We start from the raw sequence: 13,351 nt of genomic DNA on the forward strand, positions 1-13,351 counted from the left end.
TTTATAATACCCAAGATATGGATGCAATTTAAGTGTTCATCAATAGATGAATGGATAAAGAAGTGGTGTGTGTGTACACACACACACATGTGTATGTATGGGTATACATACACATATATACATATACACAATGGACTATTATTTGGCCATAAAAAGAATGATATCTTGGGACGCCTGGGTGGCTCAGTTGGTTGGCCGACTGCCTTCGGCTCAGGTCATGATCCCGGAATTCCAGGATCGAGTCCTGCATGGGGCTCCCAGCTCCACGGGGAGTCTGCTTCTCCCTCTGACCTTCTCCTTGCTCATGCTCTCTCTCACTGTCTCTCTCTCAAATAAATAAATAAAATCTTAAAAAAAAAAGAGAGAGAGAAAATGATATCTTACCATTTATGACATCACAGGTGGACCTAGAAGGTATTATACTAAGTGCAGCACATCAGACAGAAAAAGACAAATACCATATGATTTGACTTACCTATGGAATCTATAAACAAAACAAATGAATAAATCTAAATACAGAGAACTGGTGGTTGCCAGACAGTTGGGGGTGAGAGGATTGGTGAAAAGGGTAAAAAGGAGTGGAAGGGATAGGCTTCCAGTTGTGGAATGAGTAAGTCATGGTATTTTAATACCTTTAATACCTTTAGGTATAGCACAGTGAAGGGTATCGTAAGGGCATTGTATGCTGATAGATGGTAGTTACACTTGGAAGTGAGCACAAGATAACATATGTAGAGTTGTTGCATCACTATGTTATACACTTGAAATTCATAAAATGCTGTAGGTTAATTATATTTTAATTAAAAAACAAAACCCAACAAAAATAGTTCAGAAACAAGAAAGGAAATTGGAAAGTATCTTTAGACAAACAAAAATGAAAACACAACATACCAAAACCAGGGGATGGCAAAAGCAATTTTAAGAACAAAGTTTATAGCAATAAATGTTTATATCAAGGAAGAAAGGATCTCAAACAATCTAACTTAAAAACTTAAAGAACTAGAAGAACAAGAACTAAACCCACAGCCAAAAGGAAGGAAATAATAAAGATTAGAGCAGGAATAAAGTAACAGGATTCTAGAATGATGGCAGAATAAGAAGCCATGGGGATCTGTCCCTGCCCTAAACAACAACACTGCACTCATAGAATGTGTCTGGTTTTGAACTCTGAAATCTATTGATGGCTTGCATATTACAGGGGGTGACTTGAATGGTAAATTGGGTTTAGCTTTGGTCAATTTCAGCTCTTAGTGCAGTAGCACTACCCATCATGTATTCCCAGTCAAGTGGCACGTATTTCTGGAGCATCTTGCTTACAGGATAGGGGAAACTGACTAGGGGAAAGAAACCTGTTATCCAAATATTGGAAGTCTTTGCTCTGATCACTGCTGCTTCTGATCACAGAGGTGCAAAGTGGGGGACCGCAAGTGTTGTTGTACATCCCTGCATTGTTCCGAGCCCCTCCCCTCTGACTGAAGTGACTTCAGAAGGCCTTTAACACAGGAACTCTTTGTCCACTCCATTTTTTTCCCACTTTTTCCCCTTTTTAGGAGCCAGACAAATTCAAAATTAGGACATTCAAAACCATCTATATATACAAGTAAAATTAGAAAGTGACCACTTGTGCCCAGGGAGAAGTCAGGAAGGACCTAAGAGGACATTAAGTATATACGTCAAATTAATCCTCAGCACAGAGGCAGCCTTACAATAAACAAACAAGCAAAAATAACAAAACAAGCAAACCCTGGGGAAAAGGGAAAATGCCATTTCCAGAGTTACCACATTATTAGATTTTAATTTCCAGTGTTTGACTAAACATTCATAAAACACACAAAGAAGTAGGGAAGTATGTCCCATTCAAAGGAAAATCTTTAAAAATCTTTAAAAATACGTAGTCAGTTTTAGTTTTTTTTTATGTATGGTGTAAGAAGTCCAGTTTCATTCTTTTTTATGTGGCCATCCAATTTTCCCAACAACATTTGTTGAAGAGGGTGTCTTTTTTCCATTGCATATTCTTGCCTCCTTTGTTGAAGATTAATTGACCATATAATCATGGGTTTATTTCTGGGTTCTCTATTCTGTTCCATTGATTGCTGTGTCTGTTTTTGTGCCAGTACCATACTGCTTTGATTACTATAGATTAATAGTATCTTAAGATCTGAAATTGTGGTATTTCTGTTTGTTCTTTTTCTTTTTCTTTAGAGAGAGAAAAAGAGAGAGCTGAGTGGGGGCGGGGGGAGGGTAGGAGAGGGAGAGGATCTTAAGCAGGTTCCACAATCAAGCTTGGAGCCTGACATTAGGCTTGATTTCACAACCACGAGGTCGTGACCTGAGCTGAAACCAAGAGTCAGATGCTTAATCAACTGAGCCATGCAGGTGCCCCTGTTCTTTTTCAGTATTGCTTTGGCTCTTCAGAGTCTTTTGTGGTTCCATACAAATTTTAAGATTACTTGTTCTAGTTCTGTGAAAAATCCTGTTGGTATTTTGACAGGAATTGCATTAAATGTGTTTATTGCTTTGGGTAATACAAACATTTTAACAATATTTGTTTTCTCAATCCATGAGCATGGAATGTCTTCCCATTTGTTTATCATCTTCCATTTCTTTCATCAATGTTTTATAGATTTCAGAGTGATGAAACTGTCACCTCTTTGGTTAAGTTTATTCTTAGGTATTTTTTTTTATTTTGGGTGTAATTGTAAATGGATTGTTTTCTTAATTTCTCATTCTGTTAATTCATTATTAGCGTATAGAAATGTAACCAATTTCTGTATATTGATTTTGTATCTTGTGACCTTACTATATTCATTTATAAGTTCCAGTAAGTTTTTTTGGTGGAATCCTTAGGATTTTCTATATATAGTATCATGTCATTTGCAAATAGTGACAGTTTTACTTCTTCCTTACCAATTTGCATGCTTTTTATTTCTTTTTCTCGTCTGATTGCTGTAGCTAGGACTTCCAGTATTATGTTTAATAGAAGTGGTGACAGTGGACATACTTGGCCTGTTCCTGATCTTAGAGGAAAAGCTCTGTTTTTCACTGACATTCTCAATTATAATACAAAATTTATGACAATTTAAATATTCTCTCTTAAATGGGAACAAGATGAGCTTATCACCATTCCCTTACTATAGTACTTATTCCACCACATTTATGAATTAGGGCTCATTTTAATATTTTATTATTTAAAGACACTTTATCAGGGCATAATTGGCTTACAATAAACTGAACATATTCAAAGTGAACAGTTTGCTATGTTTGACATTCACTATGCTCATAAGATCATTATCACAATCAAGACTATAGCACACCAGGATTCTCCTTATCCTGCAATGTAAGCATCCCTTCCTACCCTTCCCTGCCATGTGCCACCCACTACCCTCTCTCCAGTTAACCACTGATCTGCTTTCTGCCACTATAAATTTGTTGGAAATTTTTACAAACAGATCCATATGCTTTGTAAACTTTTTGGCCTGATTTATTTCTCTTACTGTAATTATTTTGAGAGTCATCCATGTTGTTGTATGTGTGAGTAATGTCTTGTTTCCTTTTTATCACTGAATGATATTCATAATAATATGGTGATTTGTCTTTTCATTCACCTGTCATTGCACTTTTGGGGATTGTTTCTAGTTTTGGCATTTGCAAGCCAAATTGCTATGAATATTCATATTCAAGTCTTTGTGTGGACATACGCTTTCACAGGGAGTAGAATGACAGGGTCTTATGGTGTATGTACATGACACTTTTATGAAACTGTCAAACAGCTTTCCAATTTCACATTCTTATGAGCAGCATATGAGAACTGCAGTAGCTCCACCCTCATCCACTCTTGGTGTTGAGATTTTTATAATTTTATCCATGCTAATAGTTGTGTGTTGCTGTCTCGTTTTGGTTTTAATTTGTGTTTACCTCACAACGAATGCTGTTAAGCATCTTTTCATTTGCTTTGTTAGTCATGTATGTTCTTTGGTAAAGTATCTATTTGAGTATTTTGCCCATTGTATAATTTGGTCATTTTATCTTTTTAATTTGCCTTCTTCTTCTCAGTTTGGGTTTCATTTGTCCTTTTTCTAGTTTCTTAATGTGGAAGCTAGAGCTGTTTATTTGAAAACATTCTTTTTTACAGATATAGTGCTAAAAAAATTTCCCTCTAAGTACTACATCAGTTGCATTTTACAAATTTTAACATGTCATGTTTTCATTTTCATTTAGTTCATAATGTCCAACTTCCTCTTTGACATATAAAGTATGTCAATTGCCCTTAACTCCTGGACTGACTTTAAAATTTTTAAAAGATTTTATTGATTTCTTTGATGGAGAGAGAGGGCACAAGCAGGGGGAACAGCAGGCAGAGGGAGTGGGAGAGGGAAAAGCAGACTCCCAGCTGAGCAGGGAGTCTGATGGGGGCCTCAATCCCAGGACCCTGAGAATGTGACTTAAACCAAAGGCAGGTCCTTAACTGACTGAGCCACCCAGGTGCCCCTGGACTGACTTTGAAACTGTGTGTATAGGTTGAGACTTTAAGAGACTCAGCAGAAAACAGAGAACAAGCTGAAAAATCAAGCCAGACTTGGTGCCCACCCAATATTGGGGAGACAGAGGTTGTAGTTTAAGACTTGCCAAATGGGAATGCCCTTGGTGAACACCCAGGGTCTTCTTCTTTTTTTTTTTAAGATTTTATTTATTTATCTGACAGAGATCACAGTAGACAGAGAGGCAGGCAGAAAGAGAGAGGGAAGCAGGCTCCCTGCTGAGCAGAGAGCCCGATGCGGAACTCGATCCCAGGACCCTGAGATCATGACCTGAGCCGAAGGCAGCGGCTTAACCCACTGAGCCACCCAGGTGCCCCCACCCAGGGTCTTCTTGAGATCCCAGAGAAGCTGTGCCCTAGGAGTAAATGTCTCAAATTAGAAGAGAGTACTACACTCTTGGAATAAGGCCATGATAGTTAATGGCAAAATAAACTACACTTGGCCCTATCAAAGTACCATGCCTATGCCTCTCATTTCTCTATGACTACGTCTTTCTTGAGGGTTTTGTCTCTAGTACAGGCTTTTCAACATCCTGAGACTCTGAATTCTACCTCCTCCTCCCAATAAGATGACTGCATAAACTTTGGGCTCCTCTTCTTGTACTGCAAACTGAGAAATATTCACAGGAAGATGCTAGGATAAGGAAGAAAAAGGCTTCCCTTCTTTCAAGGATCATATCCTTAAGTATTACTCTGTTAGTTTCTAGCCAATGTCTTCAAATAATTCTTATATCTTGTTCAGTTTTTAGAGTTGTTTTTGTCAGACTTTTCCAAAACTGGCCACTTAGTCATGGCTGAAACAGGAATTCTCTTAAAATTCTTATTTCCTAAGAATTGGGCTGACTCAAGCCAGGGGTACAAAGTTCATCTCTTGTTTCCACAGAGAAAGACAGTGAGTATGACAGACAGGTAGACAGACAGGGGTTGAACTGGGCAATTTTGGACCTGTGTTTCTCTATTTGGTAAGTGACTGACTTTGGACCAAGGCTATTTCTAGTTCTACAATCATGTAATTCTGTGATCCATTTTGTAAGTACCATAGGCTTACTCCCACATTATAAGTATAGGCAAAGTAGAATTTAGAAATATGTAAATAATTATAAAAATCTAAAAAGTATATCACCTCTGAGGTTTAACATAAGCAAAATAACAGTTTCATGATACTTTAAAATATTTAGAATCTGGAGCTCCTGGAGCTCCGAGGAATGTCTATTCTGCTTTAACATTTCAAATAATGTTTTCTTAGTTGCCATGCATCCTTTCCAAGTAACAAATAGCACATAGTACATTACATGAAAAAACATAATTACAATATTAGCAATTTTAGATGATTCTGAAGTGATCATAGCTTTTATCAGTTATGCACAAAAGATAAAAATTTTGGAAACCATAGTTAACTTATATAGTTTGAAGTAATGAGATTTTAGTTAAAATAATATTTAAAACATCAACCAGAATTTATTTGGATCACCAACTATTTCTAATTGCTTTGATTTTATATTTTCTTTCCAAATTACTTTGAGAGTAGATAACATAAGCTTTTATTATTAACAAACATAGGTTTTCAAGAGGGTTGTAAAGTATACTCACCACTGATAATTAATAAAACTAACCTGTCCTGCCATTTCAGGAGCAATAGGAATGATGGGCCATACGAAAGAGTAAATTGCAAAAAACACCAGCCATATAATTATGCTTCCCCAAATGGCGATATGACTAAACTGCAGAAAGAAAAATATTACAGAAACACTTCAACCTTTTCCATTTAAAAGAAAAAAAAAAGACTCTATCAACTGACAAAATCATTTGTCTAGGTCATATGTACTCATATGAAGAAAAATCTTTTGATTTCTTAATGCTTGAGGCTTCCTTTCTAAGAGCCTTCTCAGAATATTTTGCTGAGGATTCAAGGAGCCATTATTTAAAGCATCTAAACCAACTATCTTGTCACCTAAGCCAAGTGATATTCAGTGTCTTCAGGGAAACTGTCAACTCTTAATCAGAATTGTTTCATACAATTGATAGGTTATTCAGTGAGATTTCTGCTTCTGTCTACTTATTAAAACAAAGATTTCTTCAGAAAAAAAAAGTTTGAACAGAAAAAGTTTGACCCTATCATATCTATTCTGCATGAATAATTGTGGATCAATGGCAGAAGTTGTGACTCTTAGATTGACTGAAACTGGAAGGTCTTCTGTGCATATCAAAGATGTATGTCATTCAGATTGAGGATGTTGGTTGAGGGATCACAGTCTGTGCCTGGAGCTGGAACTGTGACACATTCTTAATAGTTAATGCTAAGGAAGTCGGTCCTTCTGTTGATCTGATCAGTTGCCATGTATGATTTGTGTTAGCAGAAGAATCATAAGGAAAATGAATAGGAGACCTGCATTCTAAACCTGGCTAAGCAGGGCATCTCAGGGTTACCCTCTGTGTATAAGTCAGTGAATCAAGAGATGATTTATAAAGGACTCAAGTGCTCTCGTTCTATTAGGTACTGCTCGCTACTTAATCCTACCTGAACAACAAAAATATGGAGGGAAAAAACCCCATCTGCTACTTCTCAGAGTATTTATTATTTCTTCTTTGAGTCATTTTCAGAGGTAGTTTTTACGCTCTTTAGAAATAATCTCTTACTCAGAGGATTTCTCTGATTAAATAAAACTGGTCTCCTGAGGACTCTCTTTATGACCATGCAGGAGATAATGGAAAAGAGAATCAGATCAAGACTGTGAACTTTAAACTTTTCAAACACTTCAGTGTATTTTCATGCAGCCATTCCTTTATTGTTGGCATTAACGCATGAGTTGCAATACAAGGCATTTTTTGTGGCTTAAAGAGTGTTTTCAGGTAGGTTTGCATCGGGACCATCCCCTTGGGGGCAAGAACAAGCCACCATTGCTGCTCTGAGATATATTTTGTTATCTCCCTCTGCCCTGACTCATTCTCTGTACCTAAACAGTGGCTGCCAGCATTCTCTTCCCCAGTGAAGAAGCATGGCCCGTACTAGACTCTCCCCATGGGGCAAAGTAGCCTATGACCGAAAGTGAGAACCAGTCCATTTTCTTTCCTGCCCCAGTCCCCAGGCTCCTTCCTATCTAACATGTGAGCTGGAGGGCAGGAGCCTCGTAGCTTGTAGGCCAGAAAAGTTTTGTTAAGTCTGCTTTGGCCTTGAAATACTACCTTATTCATAAATGATATTCACCATATGTAGATAGTGTGGATGGTTATGGATCAAAGGAGCACTCTTACTGAAGAGAATTTAACAATAATTAAAAAGGAGGAATAGAAAATCATCATTTATTTATGTAACCTAAGGTAGTATAATACATACAATTGGTGTGCCTTATGTAATGCTAATAAAATATTTTTGTTCAGAACACTTCAGTCCCAACATTGTGTTGATGTTCCACTGGGGACAGGAGCAGTGAGAACTCTATTTTGATTGCATTGGAGAAGAAATACATGATATACTACATAATCAAAGCTCTCCAGAGGTGACAGGCTAATAAAAATTTATTTTATCTCATAAATTTTGAATACAACTTGGAAAGCAATTTATTTATGTATATATGTGTACATGTACATACAGATTCACTTAAGTTATTGACCAGTTCATAAAAACATTCTACTTATCAGAAGTTCTACTTTTAAGAATATCTTAGGGAAATTATTACTCATATCTATTAAGGACATGTACATCTGTGTTCATAACAGTACTGATTATATATTATTTATAGTAACAGAAGCTAGAACAATTATTCTAAAAATAATGTAAATAAGCATCCAGGTGATAAAATATTATATAGTCATTAAATAAGATAAAAATATTAAAGATATAGAAAAATGTTGAAGATCTAGTATTAAGTGAAAAAAGCAGATTACAAAATATTAACTAGCTTAGAATTCTATTTTTATGAAAACAAAACCAAACCAAGCACACATGAAACAAAGCCTGAAAGAATAGAACAAAAATCAAAATGTCCATGTCATTGATACTGAAAGGTATGGGCAATTTGTATTTCTTTCTTTTTCTGTATTTGCTAAATTTTCTGTTATAATTCTGTTCCTTGATAATAATAATGAATTAAGGATCTCAGGTAATGCTAATATAAGAATCTCTAATGTCATGATAAATTGAATCTATTTCTAAGATGTAAGGCAGGGAAATGAATATTTTAAGACATTAGATTGCTAATATGCTGCCATCCAGTTAAATCATCACTTGAATATGCAAAACAGAGGGTAGGTAAAATAGGAAGATGAGAAATGCTTATCACTTTTCCAAACCTTAGAAGTAAATCAACATGCAAACAACTACACTGAATTGAGGAAGTACCCTCAAGAATACTCACTTTATTCCAAGATTGTGTCTCCAAACCAGCTTTCAGACAGACAGTAACAACTACGTACTGTGCAAGGAGATGAGAAGGGGAAACAGATTGGAAAAATGTATTAAAATTTCCATTAGAATTCATGTCACCTCCCTCTCCCCTGATTCCCCTCACCCAATCCCTGTTCTCCATGTCCAGTGAATTCTGGTTTCATAGGTTTTGCTAGGTTTTAATTGAGGAGAGAATGTAGTACTTTTCAATTAATGTTTCATTTGTAGAAGCCCTTTAACATATGACAAAAATCATGCTTATATCATATATATATTTACATTCTTTATAAATAGCATGGAAGATTTCTTTCTGATTAGAAACCCAAGTGATAAAAGGCACAGCTGAACAGGGTAGATTGAAATCATTATAAAGAGCATTTTGGCTATCCTTGGCCTTTTGCATTTCATATATACATATTTTAGAAATAACCCATCAGGCATCTGGGGCTTTTGATTGGAACTATAATGAATCTATAAATCAACTTGAAGAGAGCTGATTTCCCCATAGTCTTGAGTATTCCAATTAATGAGCATGATATATTTCTCCATTTAGATGTTCTTAATGTCTCCAATAAAGTCTTATAATTTTCTTCAGAGGTCTTGGACATCATTTGTTAAATTTGTTCGTGTTTTTCCTTTGTTGGATACTATGGTAAAATAGTATATAATTTTTCTTAATTTTCTAAATATTTACTGCTGGTATGTTGAAATATAATTGTTTTTTAAAACATTGGCCAATAGCCAGCAAACTGCCAACCTCTTTTATTGGTTGTAATATTTTATTTGTAGAATTTTTTGCTTTTTCTGTGTATACATGTATATAATCTCTGATTGAAAACCAATTTTTCCCCTTTTCAAGGCTTGTGCTCCTTTTTTCATCTTCTTACTGTGTTGATTAGTAACTCCTCCACAGTGTTGGAAAGAGGTGGTAATACTGAGTAATTGTCTTATTTTTCATCTTATTCTTAGTCTCAAAAAAAAAAAAAAAGCTCTCGGTGTTTCATTAAGTCTGATTTTGTCACAGTGTGGGTTCCTGTGCAACAACAGCAATGTGATATACACTGAGTGTTTAAGGTCCTGCTTTTGAAGCAGACTTTATGTTCATTCCCTAGCTCTAAAGTCAGCATTCTAGCTAGCCTCCATCACCTCATCTAAACTATTCCAAAACCTTAAAGTTACCAAGGCCCTGGCCTCTACCTTCTGCTCCAAGTTCATCTTTGCCATTATCCTGAACCTCCCTTTCCCAACACATGGTTCACACTGTGCTCTAGTTCCATTGGCCTTCTTTAATTCCCTGAAAACATTAGGGTGGCCTCTAGCTCCCTGCAGGTTTACTGTACCCCTCCAGGCACTATCTTTGGGCCTAGTTCCTCCGACCCACTGGCATGGAAACAGTGTATCAGCAAAGCTGAGTTAATGATCTCACTGTGCTGACCCTGCCAACTCTACCATTTCTCCTTTGGCATCTCATTTTGAGGTAATTAGCATGGTGTAGTCCCCTTTCCTTCTTTAATTGCTGTGCTAAATTTATTTTGCTATAATTTGTTAGTGGTGGCTTTATTATCTATATCCCCCCCCTCGTTTGGAGAGAGAGAGTCCATGAGATCAAGTTACTCTGGCATCTTAACAAGGACTGTATATCCATTTGTATATATGCATACATATCTGTATGTGAGGAGGTCTGAAAAGAAGGAAAGTTGCTGTATTCATAAGTCCAAATAAATAAGAAACTACTATCTAATCACACTTGATGTTTAGGCCTATATAATATCGAATTAAAGCTAATAAAGGAAATAAAGAAGACAACCAGATAAAGTGAAAAGAGGCAATATGCCAATACATTGCTTCTTACGTAGAAGCAAACATGGGGAAAAATGGTTTTTAGTTTTCTTGTTCCAAAATATGTTGTTAAACGAAAAGGAATAACATGCAGAGGAGTATGTTTCTACTTCCATGCCAAAGGGATAACATAAATTAAATATACATCTATAATTTTTAGAATTATGAGTAAGAAACTAGTGGCAGACACAAAACTCAGAAGCAAAATATCAATAAATGTAACCACATAAAACTAATAGGAAGAATATATGCATGACAAAAATGTCACGAAAAGTGAAAATGTAAAACTGGGAATATATTTTTGTAACAAATATGAGAAAAAATTAATCTCCTTAACATATAAATATCTATGAATAATTAGTAATAAAAAGACCAGCAAAAATAGGACTGCTAAAGTAATTCAACAAGCCTTCACAAAAGAAGAAATGAAAGTGTTTTCTCACTTCATGCAAATATGTTTTTCTTCAAGGCAAAAACTATGATAGAATACAATTTTACCACTTGATCAGAAAGTGTGATAAGACTACCTACCACCCATAGGGGCTTGGGGAAACTGATATTCTTGTAACTAGATGTTATAAGAATAACCTCTTTGGGAGATAATTTAGTAATGATTTTCAAAATTTACAGTACCCTCTGATCCAGCAATTACACCCCTGGAAATTTATCCTACAGATATACTTACTTGTGGGCATAAAAGAATAACCTTTGCAGGATTGTTGGTAATGGCAAAGGACTCTGATTTTAATGTCCACTACTAGGAGACTGGCTAAATAAATAGTGGTGAGTTAGTCACAAAAGCAGCCCTGAAAGAATGAAGTAGATATTTATGGGCTGGCTTGAAGCCATCAGTAAGGTATATTGTATAGTGAAAAAACAAGATATGGAACATACATCCCTAACTGTACAAAAAAGGGGAGGACATAGACATTTGTTAAATGTATTTCATATTTCTAGAAGTTATACATATACGTGTGTATAGATACTCCCACAAATATACACACATGCATATGCAACCATTGTAATAGTTCCTTCTTGGAAAAGGTATTGAAGCATGAGGGAGACTTAAAATTTACGACATCCTTATAATACCTGACTTTTCCAATTAAAAGCTAGAAAAAGCAATTGAATCATATGGGTGATCTTACCGTGTAAATAAAATTTCCAAGAAACAAGTAGTCTGTAGTGTAACCCCCTTGTAAGACCATATCTGAAAAATGAAAAAGTCATTTTTTACCTTTATTGAGTCTGAAACAATAGATTGGAATTTATTTTTGCTAAAAAGACCCATACTGGCCACCAAAAATGTTCCTCAATTATTGGTCATATTTCTAAAGTGACAACAATGCTTGCTTTGCCTGTCATGATTGTGACATTTTTCCATTTCTTACTCTCTCCAAAGATATATTAAGCAAAAAGTGAGTAAATAAATTTCAAAGAGTACATGAATATGATTATGAGACCTAGTTTCACATGCATATAAACTGTCTGGCAAATTGGAAGTCTGAACAATCTCATGAGTGCTGTTAGGAAACAAGGCAATGATTTTAAGCATTTTAAAAACACACTTTTCACTCTTTTTCTTTTCCAGGATTACTAAAATAATCAACCTAACAGATAATTTAAATTTACAATGAAATTTCATATTCTCTTATTGCTAAGACTGCTATAACTTATGAATTTCTTTCTGTATAAAGGCTTAAAACTATCTCATGATTAGGATGATTTTTTCACTTATTTTCACTTTTAAAAAGTCCCAAATATATACTTGTGTTTCTGGTCCTGGTTGATTTGGAAATTTGAGGGTGTAAATTCTGGATCCTAATACCAATTCAGAATCTCACTTACTCCATTTTCTCTTGATTTAAAACCCACTAAAAAACACAAGTCTCGGGGTGCCTGGGTGGCTCAGAGGGTTATGCCTCTGCCTTTGGCTCAGGTCATGGTCCAGGGTCCTGGGATCGAGCCCCACATTGAGTTCTCTGCTCAGCTGGGAGCATGCTTCCTTCTCTCTCTGCCTGCCTCTCTGTCTACTTGTGATCTTTCTCTCTGTCAAATAAAGAAATAAAATCTTAAAAAATAAAAAACAAACACAAGTCTCATACCCTTTCTTAAAATTATCTGTAGTGGAATATTAAGGCATCTCATTGAGAGAAACTATAGGTAAGTATGTGGACCACGTTAAACTAGCTAGGGAAGTAACAATCATGAGTTTGGATTGTGTAGAGACCTAACTTGGTGAGTTTTAATGGGAATGGGGTGATAGTATGGATGAGAATAATCTTGTAATTGACTAGAAACAGGGAGAAAACTGCATAGAAAGGCCGTACTGAGTCACGTTGTCCAGACACATATTCACAAAGGGAAGAGAGAAATTATAAGCTTTGTTGGGAAAAGGGAAACTTCTGGTTTGCACATGGTGATGTGAAACAAATTCTTTTCCTTCCAGATATTATACTAAATCAATGATGCAAAAAGAGAAAACCTCCACAGAATCTATGTCAGGGAAACTATGAGACAAAACTCCCACAGTCTCAGAAAGCTAATGAGGGCTTCCAAGCAGCGAAGGTGAGCGTAAACTATGCTGGGTG

At 35.8% G+C, this 13,351-nt stretch overlaps 1 protein-coding gene across 1 annotated transcript in view; it reads right to left on the reverse strand.

Moving 5' to 3' along the window:
- Positions 1-13,351, reverse strand: part of LOC122907411 (phospholipid-transporting ATPase IB-like) — a 341,403-nt gene that overhangs the window by 80,835 nt on the left and 247,217 nt on the right. The window contains exons 31-33 of the mRNA XM_044250287.1: positions 11,909-11,970; positions 8,893-8,949; positions 6,151-6,258 (exon numbers count right to left, since the gene is read on the reverse strand). Coding sequence (XP_044106222.1) covers positions 6,151-6,258; positions 8,893-8,949; positions 11,909-11,970 — 227 coding nt within the window. The remainder of the gene's footprint in view (positions 1-6,150; positions 6,259-8,892; positions 8,950-11,908; positions 11,971-13,351) is intronic.

This window comes from Neovison vison, chromosome 5 (genome assembly GCF_020171115.1).
Source record: "Neovison vison isolate M4711 chromosome 5, ASM_NN_V1, whole genome shotgun sequence".
Lineage (NCBI taxonomy): Eukaryota > Metazoa > Chordata > Mammalia > Carnivora > Mustelidae > Neogale > Neogale vison.